General features: G+C 46.9%; 1 protein-coding gene across 2 annotated transcripts in view; it reads right to left on the reverse strand.

The window, feature by feature from the left end:
- sema6e (sema domain, transmembrane domain (TM), and cytoplasmic domain, (semaphorin) 6E) overlaps nt 1-24,374 on the reverse strand; it is an 87,910-nt gene that overhangs the window by 23,409 nt on the left and 40,127 nt on the right. For both annotated transcript variants that reach the window (XM_049024418.1, XM_049024419.1), the window contains exons 3-7: nt 21,759-21,842; nt 4,617-4,808; nt 2,085-2,199; nt 1,937-1,994; nt 113-169 (exon numbers count right to left, since the gene is read on the reverse strand). In XM_049024418.1, coding sequence (XP_048880375.1) covers nt 113-169; nt 1,937-1,994; nt 2,085-2,199; nt 4,617-4,758 — 372 coding nt within the window. In that variant the 5' untranslated portion in view covers nt 4,759-4,808; nt 21,759-21,842. The remainder of the gene's footprint in view (nt 1-112; nt 170-1,936; nt 1,995-2,084; nt 2,200-4,616; nt 4,809-21,758; nt 21,843-24,374) is intronic.

Raw genomic sequence — 24,374 nt, forward strand, 5'->3', positions numbered from 1 at the left:
TAGCGTGCACACGCGTCCTTTCATGCCCCCGCTGCCACGCAGCCCACCTCGTCAGCACCGGTCCCCGAAACGCCCGGCGAGCCCAACCCGCGACAGGGACCCCGATACTCACGCTGTTCTTGCCTCTCACGGTGCACTTCTCTACATCCTTTGTCTTCCACGTCAGTTTCTGCAAGGCACGTGTACGCAAGGTTAGGCGGAACCCTCCAGAAGCTCCAGGGGGACGCGGGCGATCGCAAATCAGCACTCGACGGCTTTATGAACGACAGGCCCAAAAAAATACAAAGACGACATCTGGGCAAATCGGAGGGGAGGGTTTGACTCCAGGTTACTGGTTGACAGATTTAATGAAGGAAGCGGAACAAAGTCTACAAAAAATACATTTCAAGGACCTGAAACCGAAACATAACAAAAACAAAACAAGCAAAGGTGACTGCTTCATTTTTTTGATGTAACATTTCATTTGTAACAGGGCCTGGGTTCTGGTGCGGATCAGTGCTGATAAAACACTGCCGCCTTCCCAGCAGTGCAAGAATTATAGTGCGGGCTCACTGCTGAACCCCTGATCCCCGAGATTTAAAAAAAAAAATAAAAAATCCACTGGTCTCGGTAAGCTTGAGTGTTCCCATGTGCGGTGCGTCTCCCTGAGCGCGGGGAGATGGAGGGGAAGACAGTTTCTCAACTCCAACTCGACAGGACAGTGGGGAGCCTTGGCAGATGATGCGCCAAACCCGGCTCCCACCACGCTACCGGTAAATAGCAGTGTGCGGTTCAGCAGGTTAGGATGCTGTGCTTGGGATCGGAAGGTCGCTGGTTTGAATCCCAAGGTTGCCCGAGCGATTTCACTGCGAGGCCCGGAACCCTGATTGCCCCAGGGACCGTCTGACCCTGCAAATGTAGACGACTGTGTATAAAAGCGTCTGCTAAATAAATAAGATGCAAATAAGCCGCGCATTAATAGTCCCTGACCTGCCAATGGCCTCGAAGTTACTCTCTCTCTCACTTAATTAGTCCCTTTAAGTTTTTAATGGCATGACTCTCAAACATGATAATGTCTACATTTGGCAGGGGCAATTCTAGGACTTTTTAAGCTGGGGGACATAATTCATACAGAGTGAACCTTATCATTAGCCAATGATACGCTCTGAATCAGTGACTGACAGGGGAGGCGAAACTCAAGAGGCCAATCAGCTTTCGGCTAGGGCCAGTGCCCTTCTGGCTCCGCCCCTATATACACCCCTGATCCAGTGACATCACCCATATCCAGATCTCGGGGATCAAACAAACACATAAAGTGGTTTTGTTGGGACGGCCTTCCTGACTGTCACACTGCAGTGATGTTACTGTTAAGTGGAATCACTCCACATCACAAATTGCTGCTTTGAATCATCTTGTTTCCCATTTCGGAGTGAAAGGCACTTCAAGTGAACCGATGGTCAGTTTTTGAGTGTTGACACTGATGTGAAACGACAAAGGGTTTTCGTCTCGTATGCAATGGGGAGCCAATCATGGGCGTGTTAAATGCCCAACCTGCCATCATCTGTACAGGCTCCCTTATCTCAAGTACAGTCTGTGAAATTTACATCCAACATATTTGGCAGATGATTTTGTACAATGAGGTAAGCAGCACATTACAAACACAGTTTTGTACATATCGTATAGTGAAGTGCTTTCTACCAAGTGTCCTGTGCTTCATGTCTGGCACTGAACCACAACCAGTTCCGGAATGTTTGTACATACTGGCAATGAAGTGTTGCGAGCCAAACTGAAAGTATCTTTTATTGTTATGTTCAGATGTATGATGCATGAAGCCATTACAGACAAGGTAATTTAAGGCATGACAGCGAGATACCATTCCAAGATGCCGGCAACAGGGAACACAAAGAAATTATACAGAAACGTTTCCCTTGTTCATGATCGGGTGGCTTCAGCTTACCTGCTGCGGGACGATCCGCTCGGACGCAGCGCTGAGATTGACGGCGAACACGTGGTCCCTGCGAGGCACGGGAGAGGAACGCTCAGCGCTGGCGGGGACATGCGACGTGGAGGAGGGGGTGGCGCTCTGCGGCGCATGCCGCACTCACCTAGCAGCGATGTACAGCGCGCGGTTGATGCGCACCATTCGCTGGAAGTCCAGGCCCAGCCTCAGGGTGTCGTTGTCAGACACAAGGCCCTGAAACGTGGGGTAGAGGTAGGAGCCTGTGGGAGTGGAGGAGAGGAGGAATGCCAGGACATGAAACCACACCTCCCGACTACTGTCATCATATAACGAATATCAAGACGACTTAACCAAATGTTACCTCCAAACCCATCCATTCATCGACTTTTTGAAACAGTTCATCCCTTTCAGGGTCACGGGGGGTCACGCCTATCCCAGAGGCTACGGGCGCAAGTCAGGGAACAACCCAGGATGGGGCGCCAACCCATCGCAGGGCATTACCTCCAAAAGCCTACTGGGCCTTAATCCAAGTCTTGTTTTATATATACTACAGACACAGTGTTTTACGGAGGTTTTATGGAGGGTTTTACTTCATAGCATCAAAATATTTCCCCCCTCATCAAAATATTTTGTGTCACCAATCAGGCACGCAGTAATATTAAGCATTTGAGCCCTTTATTTCTGGCTACGGGCCTGACGTACTCTAGGGTGCTGGTTGGATATTTTTCTCTTTACCACACAATGTTGTTATTTTTGTAATTTTATGTTAATGTGACCAATTACAGCAAAACAAGGTATTTCTCCTGAGGCTGTGCATAGTGAATAAAGCTGATTCTGGTTCTGTTCGTACAACATGCCTATCGTGTTCCTGTGGTTCAGTAACCAAATCAAGCTGCCACGATGGACGTCCCAGACTTCTGGGAGAGATTCAAACTCTAGGCTTGTGTTCTGTGTATCTCGCGAGCCACTGAAGTACCGTATGCAAGAAAGGTCACGCGCAGGTGAAATTTAATAACCTGCAGTGTTCGCACTCAGACATCGATAATAAGACCAAAACAATCCAGTTTCCAGTGGAAATGGGAGAGGACGTCACAGCGTAGCTAAAACCTTTGTAAATAATGCATTTCTCTGCTAGGTCATGCAAATAACTTTGCATGTCAATATTAACCGTTTGATTAGTTTCATTAACCGCCAGACCTATGATACTCGAGAACCCGGTTATTAATCACATTTAAAGCAAATAAAAGCGTAAATATTTAGAAAGTTTTATACTGGGTAACCTGTCTGATGTTCAGTTTCCTGTCGTATTACTACAGAATCACTCTAATAAGCCCAGTGGCTAGTGGCCGGGCAGCCAACCCCCAAAAGCCGGCAACCCCTGGATTAACCATAAGCATGTCGTACAGTAACAATTATTAAAACGGACCCGTGTCTCTTTAAAACGGGCAGGAGAGCCGCTGGTTATTGCTCCTCTGTCTCGTGCTGCAGACCATGCAGATTTGGGGCTGCGCTGGCTAAACCGCTCGTATGGCCCCGGCTGATCATCTTATGCTGAGCGCACAGAACAGAGGCAGACACCGCCGGTCCACCCTATTCACCTGGGAGGCCAGGCAGGGTAGTCGTGTTGTTCTGATCGCCGTTTATTTCCAGAGAATGGAGAGGAACTACCTTGAAGGTACGATTGTGTAAAGCTAAATGAGTATATAGCTTCTAAACTCCATGAATGTGTGGAACAACAGGGGAGAAATGGCGTCTTCTGTGTATAGTTTTGTCGCTTCATTACTTAATTTTACAGCTAAACATTTAGATGTGTTGAGCACAGCAACACAACTACAGCGATCTTGGCACTGGCCAACCACTGGCGAGAGAAGCTTGTTCTTTGACTTCTGATGGAATCTTCTTCGAAATGGCCGTTTCTAATTATGGCACCATGTTTTATTCAAAACATTAATTGATTTGGATACAGAACATGCCTGGACTCATTGCCTTAATTTTTGCTCATAAACAAATTATGGAGATGCTGCATGAATCCTGCCCCACCTGAATCTATATACTTCTCTGTGAGACTAGTTGAATCACTGATACATGAGGGCTCTGAATGTGCCCTGCAATTATTCAAGAAGGGAATCAAAATCCATTCACTGGTTCCCATGAAAAACAAAAATCCCTCAAACTCCCAGACATGCTGGTGAACTTGTTTACGGTATTTGGTGTACTTGAGAATTTCGTGGATTTAATTAAACTGAATACCAGCACGTTTCCGACAAGAGCCCCTCACAGCCACACTGGGAAAAAGCCATGAACAAACACGGAAGTCGTCTCACTTCCCGGGATATGGCAGCCAGCGAGGTGCTTATATTACATTTCTGCTAATGGAAGAGCTTCATTACGTTCCTGCTAATATTCACTAAATTTATGTTAATCTTCACCGCTAATTGTTCTGCCACAACTCCAATAATTGCAAGATCTAATGATATTTTTTTTCCTTACTGCCAATGTGAAGACTGAATTAATATTCTTAATTGATATTTTTTAATACTTTATGATCACATGTAGAGTTCTGCCTTTTGGGGGTACGTCCATATGCGTCATTCTCTGCTTCCTGCTCATATTTCAAATACTACTGAGAGCGGGATCTCAGCTGGCATGCAGATGAGGCCAGAGCGGGCGTCCTTACTCTGCCTGCTGACCACGCTGATAGGCTCCAGGTCCTTGGGGAAGGGCACGGCGGCGGGGGCAGCGGGGGCATGCACCAGGCAGGAGACCACCACGAGGGCCAGCATTGCGAGGGGGGGCCGCGGCCCCGGGGTACCACTCATATCCAGGAGTGATGGTCCCGACTCTAGGAGACCACCATGCTGGACCTGTCCTGGAAAGGGAGACAAAGTATAACACATGTCATGGAAATTCGAGAAGTTACTTCAGAATGATACTTCAGTGAAGGTTACTTGCGAAGGACGAGCTTAATAAATCCAGTCGTTTTTTTTTTCCCCCCCTTTTTAAATTGAGAATTTGTAAATCTGAGCCACTTTCACTAGCATGAGGCACCGTGGCATAAAAGACTGGCACCTCCAGGAACAGGTTCACTTCAGGTTCACGAAGCAGTGACTGTAAACAGAGCACAGAGGCCTCATTAAAATTCCCTATCAACGGAGCCTGGGGGGGCGGCTGCCGCACGCGGCAAGGGAGCACACCCCCGTGGGGGGGCAAGAAGGGGATAAGAGCAGGAGATGCTCACCCGCAGGGACACCTGGCTCATTTACTCACAGGCAGCGGCCTTTCACAGGTGAACGAACACAATTAACGGGCGGCGCCCCCTGGGGGATGGGCTTACACGTGCTGACGGTGACACCGGGAAGATGGCAAGACACTAGATCCTGACTGAAGGAGAAGGACACCGTAAATGGGGAGGGCGGTGGGAAGGAGGAGGGCAGAGAAACAGGAAAAAAAATGGCCGACAAAGGTCGAGATTGTAACTTTGAGTAACGTTCACTTTGGCAGAATTATTAATTACATATGCGGCGGTGAATCGGGTCCAGATTGTCTTGCAATGCTAATTCTGACATCTGTTCCTTTTTGAGGTAAAGGCCCAAGACAGATGGGTGGCACCACGCTAACAGCCTTTCTGCGGGGGCCAGGGGGGTAACGGGGGGGGGGGGTAACAGGGGGCACCGCGTCCTCTGCTCTAATCAGATGTGGCTTAAAGTGTATGAGCGATTCTGAGTGGCGATGAGGGACATTAGCATACAGGCCTGAAGGAATCAGAGGCAAACTCGACAGGGACATGGAGCACCATCAATTACGACACGACAGCCTCATTCAGACTCAGCGGAGATGGTTGCACTCGGTGATGAGCTCATGTGATAATCAAAAAGCCATAAATTTCTAGAGTGAGCGTCTGATCTGGTTTACTTCATAAATTGCACCAACCTGCAGCCCCCATCCCCGACAACACGCAGTACATCAAGCTGGGGAGACGGATGACACCGTTACTGTAAATGGACTGGAAATGCTGTGGGGAGGGGGGCCCTTTTGATGACAGAGCAGTGAGACGGACGCACAGCGACATTCCAATCAAAACCCAGACTGGCGGTTTGGCCCTGTCATGGCTCACAGCTGGAAACAGACTCTCTCTGGCCAGCTAACGTGCTAAATGATTAAGAGCTTTGCCCCACCCTCGTGCCTGTGTTTGCTGGGTTCTCCACAAGGGAAAGTTCCAGAAAGGCTTACCCTGATATTGATTTCAATCCTTCTTGACTGAAAACTAATACAATCGAGACAAGTTAAGTCCATTTAAAAGGGGAACCGGGGGAGAGCTGTCCGTTCCTTATATATGTGTTGACGAGGACATCCCTGGATTTTGAAAGTCATTATGAAGCATCGCTCAACACATAAGAAGAGTGATCCTCATCACTTATGGCAGGGAACAAGTGCTTTGTACGAGAGCTTATGCAAACCCCTCCGGCCCCGTTGTGGTCTAAATTTGCTAAACCTTAGAAGTCTGGGAAAGAAACTTTTCCCAGTCTTTCTCAGAGAGCCAAAAAGCTGAAGGAAGATAAGTTCCGGACGCCCGTGGACAGGCCTCGCTCCCGTGCGCCGTGGCGATGGTGCAGCAAGACGATCCTGCGACAGACGCGGCACCTGGCCTGCCCCGCGGCAGATAACTCCGCCACTGCTATAAATACACCCAACGGAGCCTAAAGGGACAGACTCTGGCCGCTGCTGGAGATGAGCTCATTCCCGTCCTCAAAAACCACTGCCTGCTCCATTACATGACCACAGTGCAGCAGTTTAGAGCTCCAACACCCACAACTAGCTGCACTAACGCGTTAAATTAAGGACTGATTAGAAGACTGGCACTGGCGGTCAGTGGCCACTAATCACTGCATCCCTAATCAACTTCCCTCCCTTAGTTGAATTAATAATAGAATGTAATCTGACACTCTAGCCCACACGGCACGACGTTGGTCCTTGGCTCGCTCTGCCTTAGAAGTTCCTAAACAAACAGGCAGCCACCAACAAACCCGCAGCCACCACCTCATCTTCCTTTCCCTCTAAAGGTTGGATTCTACCTGCCGTGCGTGTAGCTATTGTGAGAAGTTTGTGTTGGGTGCAAAGACCGTGTTTGAGGACTGTAAACGAAGGAGTGTGCCACTAAAAAAAAAAATCAGAACAGTAACGACAGTCTATTCTGTGATAGGAAGGCATGTCAGTTGTTCATTGGTCAGGGGAAGTTTATGAAGAAATCAGGAAGGAGATAGGACCAAAAACTGTGAACACTTTTGTACCCTCTGTGATCGGATCGAAAATGAGATGAGTGGGTTTGAGAAGAAATGCTGGCTGGAGGAATCAGAAAAATCTCAGTATTTATACGATTCGCTGCAAGGGGATTATAGACTCCCAGATGACTGCAAACTAAAATTATATACATTAGTAACTGCTAATGTTATCAAAATGTATTTTTTTAATAGTAACATGTATTTTTATAATTTACTATTTATCTATACGACACTTTATAAACTTAAGACGAGGTTTGCTGTACACGCACACCCCAGCCCTGGCATCAAAGCAGCACGTCGCGTTCGGCCACATCCGTGTCCTCGGCAGGTGCAATCCAGGCCAATACACACTCAACAGTTCGGTGTTTTAAAGTTTTTACTTTTTTTTTTAATCAATAGCTATCATTTAGCAGGCGACGGGACAGAGATGACGCCGAGCTGGAAGCTGTCGATAGATAAACCTCTGCTAATCCCGGTTCTTTGTACTCGCGCTCTTTGGGGTGCTGGTCCACTCTTTAATGTTGACTTGTTAAGCTTTCAGAGAGACAGTTTCTCTCTGTAGAACAGAGGATTGTGGGCCTTTGAGGCCACGAACCATCTTACAGTGGTTTAGATTCAGCACCGGCTTCTTCTATACAGAAATACCCAGAAGGCATTGCAGAGTACAAAGTACAACCAGGACTCAGAGTTTCGTTGAAACTGCGCGAACAAATTCATTTTATTTTCCTGACTCTTCTCCTGGTACGGGCCATGGTGCCATTTTATATTTTTTGAATGCAATTTTCCATTTATTTAACCTTTTTACTGCAGCACTCCCAAACTAGTTTCCCACACCCCCCTCGCGTCTCCTTTATTCAACGGAGAGGATTTACACTTGCTTTTTGCTTTATGCATTGACTCACTGCCCGCTGCTTTGCACCAAAAGCAAAAACCGCGCTATCTAAAGAGCACTTAATATCAGCGCCTGATGTTTCCCAGAGTTCCCAGTATAACAGGCATGTGTACTGGGTTTCATGGCAATATGAACCTGGTAAACCCCCCCCCCCCCCCCACGTCTACCACTCCTGACAGCAGGGTAGCATATCCTGGCTTTCCTCTGTCATTTCAAACATGATTACGCACATTAGCCTCTGACCCCTACGGACCAATACCTTTACTGCGGTTGCGTCGGAGGCTTTTGTGCCTGTCTGTGTGATGGACTGGGGGCCGACGGCAGATCACATGACCTGGGGCGACTCAGACACAGTGGCACCGAGAAGCTCGATCAGCTTGCGGCTAACCGTAGATGGAATGCCTGTGCTAATTTTGTGATCGATTCTAATTTTGTTATGAATTACTCTCGCATGTGCAAAGTCTCATATGGATACCAGTGCAGGGGGCCCCAAAACGTACTGTAGGGGGGGCTGCTCTGAAAATCTGCTGACTGCAGGGGGGGTCAAAGGGGACGTCTTGTCAAGAGGCACAGAATTTCTTGCTACACCCTTGTATTTTGCCTATTTCCAAGAAATCGCTACATGAATTTATATGTTGAGGTCTACATTCAGTATTATAAACCACATCCTTCTCATGCAAGACCCTTAAATAGTATTAGTTTTAGCTTTTGGCTGCACTAACACTTAAAACTAATAGCTAGAAGCACTAAAAATAAATCTATAATTATATAAAATTATTGGTCAATGCATCTCTTAAATAGTTAAATTGCAGCTTATGGAAAATCGGAAATACCATATTTAGCTTTCAGAATTTAAAATCGGGGCGGCATGGTGGTGCAGTGGTTAGCACTGTTGCCTCACACCTCTGGGACCTGGGTTTGAGTTTCCGCCTGGGTTATATGTGTGTGGAGTTTGCATGTTCCCCCCATGTCCTTGTGGGGTTTCCTCCGATTACTCCAGTTTCCCCCCACAGTCCAAAGACATACTGAGGCTAATTGGAGTCGCTAAATTGCCCGTAGGTGTGCATGTGTGAGTGACTGGTGTGTGAGGCCCCCCATCCTGGGTTGTTCCCTGCCTCGTGCCCATTGCTTCCGGAATAGGCTCCGGTCCCCCCGCAACCCAGTAGGATAAGCGGTTTGGAAAATGGATGGATGGAATTTAAAATTAACGATTCAATAAAAATTTAAAAATAGTGTGCAGAACAGTCAGAACTGATCAAAATGCTGAGATTGAATCAATAATTATGAAAGTGTAAAAAATACACATAAAAAATACTGGAAAAATACTTAAAAATGTTTGCTTCAGAGATAAACAAGGTCATGCTCTTTGCAGTCGACTCTATTGATATTTCTTTAAACCCACGCTTGTCAGAGGACAGCAAATATGGATTTTTTCCTTAAGCTAATTCTTTATTTTTGTCTTCTGCAAATAAAGCAACAGTAAACCAGGATGGGGAGTAAACTAAACACAAGATGGCATGAAGACCAGAAAAAAGCATATATTACATATAAAGAAAAAAATTGCCTCAATAATGAAGGATAATAAGTACAGCAGTTTCATTTTCAGGGAGAAATTACTTTACTTATCAATGTCAGACTTACTGAATGGTTTCTAACTAAATTATTTCTGTCAAAGTTAATATCTGTTTTTTTTTTCAGGCCGATGCTAAAACGGTCATTCAGAGTTTGGGCCCTACGAGTGACTTGTTAGATCGTAATTGACAGTGGACTTTAACTCGCTTTCCTGCGGACCCCCAATTTAAATATCACACACGGCATCAATCCACGAGTCAAACGTGAATTCGAGAAAAAAAAACGATTCATAGTGATTCAAATTGATTTATGAAAACTATATAAAAATTATGCGGCGTAAAACGTGCCGTTGAATGTCACTGCGATGAAGGGTATGGAAATTGGGTACAATAACAAAAGACATGTTATATAATACAGAAGTTATATAATGTAGACATATTTTAGATGTATTATGTTAAAGAACTGGCCCACGCCAGAAGGTCCGTGTCATATCTCAGGTTACAGCAGCTGTGACAAGCAGCACCAGCGTTGTCGAACCACGACATCATAATGAAGCTTACATGGCTGTAGATCAGCGGTTCTAGATGCCCGTGTCCTTGAGTTGCTTGTCTCATTGTATCAGGCACTGCTCTGCTCATCTACCAAATCAATTCTGTGCAGGGAACTGCCCCCAAGACAAGAATGACTCTAATTAGAATGCTAATACTTAGCTGCATCGGCGCTGCTGATCAAAACCGAATCAAGTATATATGAGGCAAAGGACAAATCAGAAGTCCTGCTGGATACTGAGATAGCTTTTCTGAGTGATTCTTAACGGCTAATTAATTGTGGAGTAGGGATTCCACTGTTGTCCACAGAGAGCAGGCTATTGCCAAAAAACCCCTCAGACTGATCAGAGCACTTTTCTGCTATTTTATTGTGCCGTGGGCAGATTTCAGCTTCCGTTAAATGCGGAGATGCCGCAAGAGGCCATTCCTGGTCAACCAGGAGAGCTTTACCACGTGTGGTAGCTGGATGTCTTCCAGACTTCGAGATTCCCATTGCGGTGCGAATGGGGTTGGAAAGCCTCAGGTTCTATCTGACACATCATATCAGATCAAACACCCGGTGTAAACATCTCTGGTAGCAAAGGATGAGCTTGACACACAGAGATCCTCTACAGTTAGCATGATTTGGAGACCCCCGTTTAACCTTCACTTTGGGAGGGGGGTTCACTGCTTACTACTTACTGTTTTCCGCAAGAAGCAGAAATATAAAGGGATGAGTCTATCACACGGACATCCGGCAGTCAGGGCTTTCCTGACGAGGCAGCGTGCGCATGCAGGAAATCCCGTTATGGCTGATAACGCTTATCCCCTCTTCCACCACCATCCAGCTAGCAGCAGACAGGTCAGTCCGCAGGCGTGCCCTCTGCTCCTCTTACAGCCTGGCCTGGGATTTAACACTGAATCGATGAGCTGGAACCTATGAGGACTCAGATCCCCCCCCCCCCCCCCGACCTCCCAAAAGTGAGAAATGCCAAATGCCAGTACGAAGCTCGGCGCGGGTAGAGCAGGGATACGATCCGCCTCCTTAGCTCCATTTCAGCTTTTGTGTATCGACTGCTATCCGCTCTCTAATGGGAACGGCTCGGGACGCTTGCTTTAGATTAAAAATCGCTGCACCCCAAGCCAGCATTTTTTGGCCGGCTGGAGTTCGCAAACCGCAAAAGCGATTCTGACGAGCAACATGTCAGAGTTTTGAAATCAATGCTCCGAATCTGCGACGGGAGACCCTACGCCGCTCCTTAAACATGCAAATTAAAAGTCTATTTCAACATATGATTAAAACTGTCACGGCAACCGCATGTCATTTGGCAGAGAGATCTGACAGCTTCGGGATGTTTTATCTAGGCAGCAGGCAGTTGCAGGATCAAATTGGGGGAATTTCCTTGACATATTATTCATCCTCTTCGTTCCAGGAGCCGGAGAGGAACAAAGTCATTAGCATGTGGGTGACAGGGCCCCCGACGCAGTAAGATAACACCATGTATGCTTTTAAGGAACCATTGGAAAGAATGCGACTTGGCCACACAATCTCTTTTTCGCTCCATGCAAGACTGGCACAGACTCGAGGAACACAACAAAAACATGGTTCATCTCATCTCATTTAACTCTCCCGTCTTCAATATCAAGCTATAAATTCACTGCCAACGGGAAACTTTGCCATGCATAGTGTAGACAAGGACATAGAGGCCTTGAGCAGAAAAGAACACATTGCAGGTAGTTTGGGAGATTATACGTGTTAATATCAGAGTTCAGATTTGTGGAGCAGACAGCAGGTGCGGCGTCCCCTGGTGCACGACGGGCAGCTCGGTAATCTGGAAAACCCGTTCGCTTGTGATGGCAGGACAGGGATGGGTGCACCTAGGGTAACCCCACAGGAAGGCTGAGCGCTCGGCGGATCCGCGATTACCCATGAGCCGTGAGGAGGGCAGGTGCACGAGAACGCCGAGGGGAGGACGGTGGAGGATGAGAGGCGAGATCTAAGCGTCGCGCACGTGTCAGGGAGACGTGGGCGTCAGCTACAGATGCGACGATGGTCGCTGTTAAGCGAGTTTGCTTTTCCCCCAAACCCCTGTATAAAGAAACGCTGATAAAGAATAAAAGAAGAATCACCCAAATTCACGTTCTTCTAAAAACACACGGGAACGGAGACTGTCCCTTACGTAAAGCTGTTTGGGAACACACTGTGTTAATCTCTTTCAGTGTTTCTGAAGTGAAAAAGGCACTAATGAAAAGAATCTTTTAAGCAGTGTTTCCCAACCGGGTCCTCGGGGACCCTCAGACGGTCCACGTTTTTGCTCCCTCCCAGCTGCCTGCCAGAGAATCCATATTTTTGCTCTGCCTGAGGGCCCCCGAGGACCAGGCTGGGAAACGCTACTTTGAAGCGCAGGTAGGACGCGTCCCATGGAGCGGTCATTAGCGCTCACTGCCCTTTAGTGAGAAACTTAGCAGAACTGAGGAGACTCGGTGAATAAAGTGCCTAGAGGTCTCTGCACGGTGCCCACATCTACTGCCATCAAACATCACGTCCTCTGGCTGCACTTCAGTCCCGTTAAAAGTCTGGGCGGCCAACTCTGCGCACATCTGGCGGGATCGAGTACCCCGCTGTGTGCAAACCGAGCCCAATCCCCTCGGTACAAGGCTGTGCAGAACTCTGTGAGGCGTCATCTCCAGCCAAACAAAGGTGGTGGGAGTGTTTTACGAAGAAGACAATACTGGAAGCAAGTCATGAAGTGCTCTCCCAGATTTTAGAGGGGGAAGGATGGGGCTTCACTGCTTCTGGTTCCGAGTACACTGGGCTCATCCCGACATGCTGGACAGGACCATGAAAAATAAAACCATTACACTGAAGCAGCAGCCCAGTGGGCATTGAGAGAAACAAGGCAAGCCGACACACATCTCATAACCTGGGAGATCTGCTGTTGACCCATAAGGCCCAATGTCTTCCGTCTATCAGCAAAAAAACTATCAATTTCTTCTGGATTCCACTCAACATAAACTGAATTTAAAGACGAGCAATGATCAACACGGCCTAAAAAAAATATATCAGAACAGCTGTCTACTAGCTACTACAGAAAAAGAGTGTTATGGTTTTGATTTTTTTTTTTTTAAAAAAGCACTAGTCGCTTAACCCTTTAACAGAAATCAGTGGGGATTTTGAAAATATACATCGGAGTAACACCACTTGTTTCCATGGATGTTGGCATTAATGTTTTTCAGCAGTTTTCAGTTAAATAATCGCTTCCATTTCTTCAAGCTCCTGGGGGGGGGGGGGTGGGGGGCATAGAGAAGCTGAGATTTATCGTAAATTGACAAAACGCTGGAATGTAGAGTATTTCAATAAAAAAAGTACTACATCAGCTGCTGGTGCCCAATTTATTTCCCCGTTCATCCTTTGCTATGATCCGAGATGCATATCGGAGGCAGGCAGAGGATTATACATCTCCTCTGCTGCGACACTGGCGACCGAAAGAAATCAAACTGCCACAGACCAAGTCAACCATCGGCAAAAACAAAGATAACCGGGAGAAAAAAAAGGCGAGAGGCACGAAAGCACGACAGCGGCATTGTTCATTCCATCTCTCATCAGCACGGGACACAGAGAGGCACTTTTAAAAAGAATGGCTTCCTGATGAGGACAGTCAACGCTAACGCAGCAAAACATAAATCAACGTGCAAGACGATGCTGAGGTACGGCTGCTTTCGGAGGGATGTTCTCGTCATGCCTGCTCGTTTCGCCATCCCTGTGAGATTGAGCACTTCATCATTGTGTCTGCTCTTCCACTAATGAATGTAAACATAAACATATATTTCTTCCCCTCTTCCGCAACCCCCCACCGAGCTGCACTTCCATCCTCCTTCAGTTTCATGCTGACTCAACGGCATGAAGCCAAATGTTCCAGCATCATTTGACAAAAATCACGCTCGTGGGATTGTTCACCATACAAAAATGTTCTGAGGGCGGATGGAACAATGATTGGTTCAGAGAGACAGCCAATCAACTTGTAGAGGATGTGGGTCCAAGCAATCACAGGAGGGGGGAATCAAGACATCTGATTGGTTGGACTCACCTCCTCTGCAATTTGACTGGTTCTCTCTCTGAACCAATCATTGTTCCTCCCGCCCTCAGACCATTTTGTGTAAATAAAATCCCATGAACAAAAACCACATGTGATTCTTGGTGTCCACTGCAAGAGCTGGTTCACTGGAGAACTTTGTTGCGTGTTAGAGGGCTACATGGGGGGAGGCGCAGGTCATGACCTGGTTTTCCATTATGATGTCATCAATAAACCACTGAACAAGACCCGGGTGCAACTCCGCTGCTCTTATGTGATGCTTTCAATCCATAATATCCGTTAATAACTTCACAGCAGAATTAAAAACACCCTCCACCCCCAATCTAAAACTCAAGTTGCTGGTATTGTTTATTTAGCAGGGTGTATTATTGTTTGAAGGAACCTGGCTTTGGAAGATATTTTTCTGCATGATTCAATAGCCTGCAGACAGGGCTGCGTTAATGCACAGGGTTACCCGGTCACAGGCCCAAGGACTCAACTATCCTTGTTTAATAAAACTGAAAACCTAGACTTGTCACCCGTCCTGCATTTTATGCGACTGTCCGTTAATGAAAAATAAAAATACTGTGTCCCGTTCTGAACCAATACGGGACACAATTTTTCCTTGATTTTTGTGTCTGGATAAAAATTCTATTTAATCCTAATCCCCCCCTCCAACATTTTCTAAGATATTATCATATATTTGTCGGTGACCATCAGCCTAAATGACCTACAATCTCTTGATGCCGGCGTCAAACAAAGCCTGGTTAAGCTACTTCAAGCCATCAGAAGACTACACTTCTCATCCACTAGGGGGAGCTTTATCATCCCTCATCAGACTCTTGGACCATTCTCCCTCCACAGGGTGGAAACTGGCTTCAAGCTAAATGAGGCCTTACCCTCCCCCCACCCCCACCCCCCAAGGCCAGTTCTCAGGGTTCCTGAGACACTGAACACTCTCTCATTTCAGCAAATCCCAAAACTGATTCCGAACTCTTGTCCCTTCAAAAGTACAGCGCTAATTGGGGTTCTGCTCACTTGCCCTTCATGTTCCTCTCCTTCTTCCATCTTACTTGCAGATTACGAGATCATAAATTATCACCCAAGCAACAGGCAAATGCAAGTCTCCTTTTTTAGGGGAAAAAAATAGAAAGTAATTTGTAATTCAGGGTGATAATACAAATGAACCGTCCATTGACCCAATAAACAATTAAACAAACAAACCTATAAATGACTAACTGACCAGAATCAAAAAGTATCTGAGAGGATATTGAGGCGGGGAGGGTTTGTTATAGATCAGCTCCCACTCCGCGCCTTAAACAACCCGGGGTTATACAAACGTTGGCGGGTTACACAAACCACAGATAAACGACTCCTCCTGTAATGGGAGAGACAGCAGGATCCACATGCGGCTGGACGAAGCACCACTATGTACAAGAGTGTGACGAATGTGCTTCGTTTCCTGGGTTTGAGATCCTTATTAGTCTGGCTGTGAGGGGGAACCGGGACCCATAACTCAACTCAAGCCAACGCTGGGAACACAGCCTGTTGTGCGTATGGGGAATTCTGACTGCATCCTATGCAGCGCAGTTCTGGAAAGGTGACAGGGTCGGGCTATATACCATCATTCTGGGCGGGGGGAGGACTCTCTAGTGTGACTTAACATTGCTGTGCTGACAGTCTTCTCGATATATAACCTGCACATGCGGATTTTCACATCTGCAAGGTTCACCACGAGAAATGTGAGAGCTACGATACAAGATCCCTATACTTACACTCAGCGGTCTCTTCATCACTGCTTAACTCAATGCCCCCTCATGCAGCTCCTACAAATAGAGACTCGTCAACCAGTGACTCGGTACGAAAGGTACACAGACTGGGTCATGAGGTTCAGCTGCTGGTTGACACAGCTTTAGACAAGGCACTATGCGTGATCCAAGTCATTCGGGACGGTGTGATCGTTGGTCCAGACATTGGGTCCAGAACCAGTCATCATCCTGGGATTTTCCCCACAGTCCAGCATGTAAAATTTAAAATGGTGGGACAAACACAAAAAGATCCATTAAGTGGCAGTCCTGAGGCAGAAAGCGCCTCGTTAGAGAGCACTCTTAGGGATATGGACAGTTAAAATCTGTTACAACCAATAGGAAGGCTACAAGTGCCACAATGTCAGCATCCAAACTCCTCAAGGAAAGTTTCCCGAACTGTGCCGAATCCCTCAGACTCGCCTCAGGCTGTTCTGCTGGTAAAAGGAGGCATCTAATAATCATTCAGAAAGCCATTGCACCTTATGCCCTTGTGGAATTTCCCAAACGCATCAGCAAATAAAACACCATGTTTTGCCTCACTTGTCCGAGACTATCGTTTAGGTAGCTGTGAATCATAAAAGTACAATAGAAGGGGAAAAAAATAGACATTGAGAATCTAACCAAATCGTTGTTTAAGTGTCCTCAGCAAAACCTATAAAATCGCCAAGCATTGTTGTTGGAATAAAATGCATAGAAAAACCCAGAGAACTTCTGGGAAAAACGAGAAGGACAAGCGACCTTGGCAACATAAACATATTAGTGGTGCCGTCCAGACAAACACGAACCACCAGAGCACTATAAGCAACTTTCACGCTCTTTGTTCAGTTCTTTTATTCATGTCTGCTTTCGCAGGATCCAAGAATCGAATCTCTCCAAAATAGGCAGACTGTCACTCACGGGACGCAGAAAGTCTCTGCCAACAGGGGAAGGTGATCGCTACCGTCGGAAAGTCGACCCGAGCCAGGTCTTGCAATCTCAGCTGGTCGCTGATGCCTTATTGGCACTGCATTGTGGGTGAGAACCCTAAAGGCAAAATTCATAGACAAATATAATTTTTTCATTACGCGCGTCAGTCACAGAGGGCCAGATTAAAAAGGCTGGCGTCCAGCTACAATAATAAACAAAATAAACAAAGAAAGATAATATTGCACATAATATTGCAATAAGACATACTAGGCAGAACACCTGCTGTTTTCGATCCCTTTTAGCAACGCCGAACAACATCAATGGCTGAAGTAAGGTTAAATGCCTCTTACGGAACGCAGTGACAGTTTGCTTTCTGTAAAACCCGCGAAGCAAGAACCCGGAGGCAGAAAGATACAAATTAACTTTCACCATCTAAAATTAGAACAGACACTGCATGAGCACCCCGAGTTTGACTGGAACACCTTAGTCTGATCAAGGGTGCCATAACGATGCATCACGCAAGCGTCACACAGCCAAACGGCGCTGAGGTATCCTCCGTAAGGCACCGGGTAGGATCTGCCGTCCCGGTCTTCTTTGCCTTCGTCGGGAGATCAGGAATCTGGACGCTGAAACTGCGAAGCCGGCGATATCGCCAGGGTACCTCCCAGCAGTACCGAGCTAAAGAAAAAATATGGTCGCAGTGACAAAATAGTTCCGACGCGAGACAATGAAAGTCTGGTCACGTTGTTTAAAACTAATGAGAATTAGACCAGCAACCTGTCAGCGCAGAGCGGCGATGAAGCTCTGATACGAAACCGAATGTCAACTTGACGTACTTCATATAACCAAATACTCAATTTTGCCTTTGGTCAGCTGTAAAGGGGAGGACTGGGAAATGAAAAGAATTCAGGCCTGGCATTGAGACCCCAGACTTTAATTTCCTACATTTCAATGTAGGAAAGGGCAGAGACAAAATGTCCCCCATCTGTGCTAAAAGGCACAGATACAAACTAAGTACACAACATACAATGATAATGTTCAGCAGGATCGGCTGTTCGTTTCACCAAAATTATTCACACATTAATGTTTTTATTTCCCTTTAATCAAACAAACAATGCATGCAGCAGTTATGCAGAATGATAAATACAAAAAAATCAATAGCCCCAAACAAAATATTTAAATTTAATTAAACGAAATAAATATTCCAGTGAATTGACTTTAACCATCTGTTAAAATGAGCCCACTGGAAACAAATGCATCTGTTTTTGAGAATTTTAATTTACGTCACATTTGACTATTTTAATTTAGCTAGTTCAGCACAGTGAAAGCAGTGCTCCGTTTTGACGTGTGGCTTATTGTCTGCGTTTATGAACACTGTTTCGCCTCGGATGCAGTGATTTGACACAGTATTAAAAATAAAGTTCAACATTAAGTGAAATGCTAAACGGCAAGCAGCCCCGAGGTCTCACACCCTTCCTAGGCCTTGGAATGGACTCGTGCCCAGTGACTCCTGGTGTGGGATTGAGGCTCAGCAGAACCTTATACTGAATAATCAGTAATGGAGGAACCTAGGATGCACCAGACTAGCCACCATCATCCGGAAAGCGATGAAGGATGTGTACAGGGACCTTGGCATTCATAGAGTTATAAGGCGTGAATGTTAAGGGCCCAGCAGCCACCCTCCGGCATGGTCTTTGTGTGACGGACGTCATGCACAGGGCTACACAGGAACCATAAATTCTTCACGGAACCGCAAGGGCAGAAGATTTAGGCCAAGAAACATTCAGGGAGAACAGAAATGCACTTGTGCACAGAGGTCTCCAAAGTGCAGATGTCTGTAGAATCTCTGGGTCTATTGAGCCCCTTCATAACCGGAGCCAATGGCCTTAAGACTATAAAGCGATTAGTCCACCTAACCCACAGCGATTCCGCATGCAGGGACGGTGAATGCGGGGGGGGGGGGGGGGGGGGGGGTGTCAGCTGCAGGACTGCATGAAGGAAACCCACGCAACATTAGGGATGGAGGGAGGGAGGGAGGGAAGAACAAAGGGAGAGAGAGAGAGAAAGAACAAAAGAAAGAATGAATGAAAGAAGAAAAGAAACAGCAAAGAAAGAAAAGAAAGAATGAAAGAAGAGGAAAAAGAAAGAATAAAAAAAAGAAGGAGAGAGACAGAGAAGGCAGGATTCAAACACCGCATCCCGGAGGTGTGACATTGCTACCCACTGAGAGGCACGAACACACCCTCAGACCCTCTGCTCCACATCCTGCGCCGTGAAGCGGCGGAGCAGCATCGACGTCCGCCCACAGACGGTGCGCCGCGCGCCGCAGTCGATATATAGAGCGACAGATTAATCTCGGGCTGACACTGAGAAGAGAGGCGCCCCCACCAATCTCGAGGTGACAGCAGCCAAAGCCAGCCATTATCAGCAACACCTACGACAAAACCTGCGCTTGATCTCGCTCCACTGCTGCTGTAACTCAATTACAGAGAGGGGTGGGGTCGCCTCTCCCCCCTCTACTCGATATAATTAGCTAGAGAGAACTCCTTACCCTGAAACCCAAATGCAACTGGAAGGACTTCTGCCTTTTAACACTGGCCAGCTCAGTGCCGGTCTTAGAAATATAAAGACTACAAATGACAAATGTTATGTAAAAAACCAACAAGACACATAAAAACTTCCCCGGTTCTGACGCCACACCCAAACCTTTCCAACTACACATTTTATTCTGTTGAAGCAATGTGATTTAATTATTCCTTTTGAATCCATAACAAATACACCGTAATATCTTTGAAAAATATCAGATAGTTGCCATTCACTTCATACGCACAGAAGCATTTCTGAATTTTTAACAAGTGATGGAAACGTGAGGCATTAAAGTGCATGTTCTCAGTATCTGACAGTACAGCTAGATCAGTCTCATTATTAATGGCATATTTTATACTTTGAAAAAACAACAAAAAGAAAAAGACACACACACACACACACACACACACACACACACACACACACACAAACACAAATCCAGAGGTGTGAAGATCAGGTGCAGAAAGTAAAAATCCAGACCAAGGTTTTGTTTCAGCCAATCAGACACAGACGACTATATTTCTACCTCTGCACACATGACATCAGGCTCCCCTTCTTGGTATCGCCCTTTAGCTCATATTATCCATAAATAATCGAGAGTCCGGTGGTCAGCAGTATGGTTTCATGGCTGCCCGTGGAGCAGATGCCCCGGGAGCGGGACAGCAGACAGCAGACGTTGTGTCACGGCAGCTATAATGCAGGCTGTCAGTGTGATTGGTTACTTTAGGCTACGGCTGCTGGTCGCTCTGTTACCAAGACAGAAACGCCACTGAATCATGTCAGGGCTAAAAGTGGCCACCTTCCCTGCAATCTCCCCCCTTACCACCACCAAAGAAGTTGACGCAGAGAGATTGTGACAGTTTGTACAATCTAGAAGCTCAGATCATTGATTGTAATGGGGCAGGAGGGAGGGGAGAATTTCGGGATTACACCAGCGGAGCGTGTACGGCGATGGAAGATCAATTTGTGTCACTTCTGCAATGCGGTGACAACTCGTCCCTCCAAGCCACCATCTGCTCCTTCCTTGTGCCAATTTGTCACGGCACATTTAAGCGAGGAGAACCCCCCCGTTACATTGTGGAAGAATTCTTCGGGACAAAAGGGAGGCCATTTGCATTTGCTGGCTTGGAGATGGGGTTAGGGAACTCGCATTTGTTGGAGCGAAATTCAGTCCAGGGAGGAAGCCTTGCTATTGGCTAGCGGCCATCAGCGAGATGGCCAATCACAATTCAGCAGACTCGAAGGAATCACACGTGGCCAATGACTTGTTGAACGCCGAGGAACTGGAGCTTGTTCGTTTGCTTTTGTTTAAACCACGGTTTAGAGGGGCAGAAACTACACAAATGACAACACCAGTGTTGTATAAAAGGGAGTTTCGAAACAAGCCCCATCTTTTGGGTCTGGGGGGTGGATGGAGGAAGCCGGCAGATCTAAATCAGACTGACGAATCTCTTTCCTTGTCTTCACACGTTGCTGGCGTGACAGTTGTCCATTCACAGCGACATCCTTCTCTGCTTTGCACCCACTGCAAGGGTGCGCAAGGGTTATGGCAGAAGACAAGACCCCTGAATAAAGTCCCATACATATCATATGGAGGTACCCCATCATTCTGGCCCTCCTCCCTCTATCAGAAGCACGATCTGCCCTAAAAACACGGGTCCTCTCACTGAAACAGTTTCCAGAACTAAACACAACTGACCACTGCAACTCCAGGTCCAGGGAAGATGCGAGATCACGTCCCAAATCAAAGGGAGACGAAATTCGGTCTATAAATCAGTCACTGGGCTCCCTTTACTGGAAATACGGGGGTTTGAGTTGACCATTAGGCTTCTGAAATGTGCGCATTATAGGTGAAGACACATATTTGTTTCGTGCTTTGCAGTTGGCCAGCAGTTTTCCTGACGCATGAAGCAGAAAGCCTTCATTGCAGACAGCTAGCATAATGTTCTTATTCTCAATTCCGTGCCTTTAAAATAAATGCGAAGAAAGGGAGAGCACTGTTCCGGAATCAGGTACGTCTGTGGAACTGACCAATTGAGCAGACTGTACCAGCAAATGGTGTGAGTCACAGCAACATGAAGGCCAACGTGCAGTCAAGGGTGTGACTTCTGCCCATTCATGCACCTATTCATTTCAAATAACACTTTAGTAAGAAGAGAGTTCGGGCTGCACTCACTGTCCCAGGCGGCTGGAATGGTAGGCAGCGGTGTCCAATCAGTGGCCTTTCAACTCTTCCCAAGAGTCTCAGCAAGTCGGGGTGCTGTGGAGAGAAGAAATGAGGGTTTCTGTCAAAGTTTCGTAAACCACGTTTCTCATTGTTGACCAGGCCTGTCTTGGAGTTATTTTGATTGAGACCATCTGGTTAAGTTTAAGGATGTAACAGGAATTCTACAGTATGTGACTCTCTTCTCAAAACAGAGTCCTAGTTAAAAACAAGCATCACTACAGAAGTGAAATGATTGACCTCTGGCCATTTTAACAAGGGCGACTTCATTTCGGCCCATTAGTTGAAATGACTAATGCCATCTGTCTGATCCATCCAGCACCACAGGTGTCCATCTCGGATCTGGCCTGAATCCCCCAAGGACTCGGCAAAGGGCGATCCGAGCGTAGGCACAGGTGGCCCAGATGACTCAAAAGAGTCTCAATGTACCTACTTCACGGCCAACGCACTATCCAGTCACTACAACCAGCTTTTGGGGCGCAGTGTCACGATGTTAAGTAATGACCCAACGAAGCGAGATGACAAGCAGGACAGGTCCAAACAGGCCACACGACAACACTGTGTAGCAGCTAAACCGAACGGGCCTCCTGGATGGAGGATTCCGGAAAACGACTCCCTCGCTTTCAAGGGAGCAACGTTACTGTAAGTGCAGCCAATCGGAGCAACATGCACACTTCCGGTTAAGTGAGTTCAGCACAAAAGTAGCCATTGTTAAAGGGAGGCTGCGGCAACAGGCTAAAAACCTGACCTGTGACCAAGAGGCTTCGTGGAAGTGGGATCAGCTGATAAAGTTTACGGTAAAACAACACGGTCAATGTCCCCCAACAGAAAGACAACAGCAGTGCAAATAAGAGAAATTTAAACAGTTTACCGTAAAACACTTATGAAGACACTTGATAATGACTATAATAAAACTTCTGACTGAGTTCTTTTAGGAGTGAATGCATTAAAAACACTTAAAAATCTGTTGCTTGGAATGAGAGAGAAAAGCATCTTAAACCTTTTACACATTTAGCCATGCGATCTATTCGGAAAATTCCATCAGAATGTAAAATGGGAGGGTCACGACACAGCCAGAGATGCTACTGATGCAACGAAATGGCCCTGCTGGCCGCTCACGGATTTAAGTTGATCCAGATCAACTTTTATTATAGGTATGAGCAAGCCGGCTAGAGAATCTGCAGGAAAGGCTCGCTTCATGCCAGATTTATCTCCGTTGGAGCGACTGACTCCATGTTAGCGGAAAATGCAGCCCTGCACAGAATCGTGCCTCAACGTGATGCTAAACAGCATTTTAGCTGTGCCTCATTGACCACAGCGCTTTCCACAGCGACCCACCTCCCCCTCGCTTCCCTGCATCCATTCTGCCCAATGCCAAAACCCACGGCTCCTGCTCCATGGCCCCTGCCCCCCTCCCCCCTCCCCCCAACCCGGCTGGCGATTTATTTAAAAGCACCACCAGGCTGCGCATGAGCTGCGCGACTGCAGTGATGGATGGCTCTTATGAGGCACTGCCCCGCCGCTCTGGGACCTTTCAAATGGAAGTATTAATAATGCAGGCCTGCTGTCATATTCCCTATTAGCGCGGAGAGCCTGGCCTCCGGTCCTGATGGATTACTAATTGGATTAATTGCACTTCGTTGGGGAGGGCGGGGGGGGGGGTGTAGAGAGGCTGCAGGGGATTTCTGGAAGCTGGCTGGGATGCTGCACTGTGCACCTCCAAGGCTCAGTACCACGGCATCAGTCGCTCACAGTCCCCCAGACAGAGCAGGATGTACCAGTGATTTCTGCTGCTCTAACCATTAAGCCCCAGCTGTGAGTAAGATGGGTAAGACACCGATAGCGATCGAACTCTTTAAACTCAGAGGTGTGCATTTTGAGAAAACAAACCGCTTAAGTAGACGGCATCGTCCTTTCATCCTTATTACTTAGATCACTAACTTAAAAATCCCAACAGAAAACAGACAGGGCAGAATTAGCCATTCCGGTAATATTACACCCCTCAGCTCAGACAATTACTTTAAGTATCTTGTTAGCAATCGCCTTCTGGCAACAGAATTTGATAAGACAGGGGGATCTAAAGCGTATTGTATTATTGCTTTTATTAAGCTGAATTAAGGACTCTCTGCAATAAAATCTGTCACCATGGATAATTCCCGAAGAGAGAAACGGAGAATTACAAAACCTATTCAAATGAAACCTTTCACCCCTACAGTTTGGGATGGTATTCGTCTGTTTATAGAAACGGTGTGTGCGCGTGTGAGAGGGGGCGCCGTGTGTTTATGCAAGAACCCCACTGGCTGCCGTTTACCAGTCGCCCCTGGTTACGCTTTGAGGTGTGAGTCAGTGGCCTGACTGGCCGACGGAAGCGCTCTGCACCAGGTGCCATCACACTCATTACTGCGCGCTGGGAGGAAATTCCGCTCACTCCACGGCGAGGGGCTTTTTGGACCCAACAATCACCGAGATTCACATCCTGTCTGGACAGCGTGTCCCCCCCCCCCCCCCCTCTAAAAAGGCCTTGGTGTGTGACAAAGGCATCGTTCTGACCTTTCACCTCTGGCTTGC

This window comes from Brienomyrus brachyistius, chromosome 9 (assembly GCF_023856365.1).
Source record: "Brienomyrus brachyistius isolate T26 chromosome 9, BBRACH_0.4, whole genome shotgun sequence".
Taxonomy (NCBI): Eukaryota; Metazoa; Chordata; class Actinopteri; order Osteoglossiformes; family Mormyridae; genus Brienomyrus; species Brienomyrus brachyistius.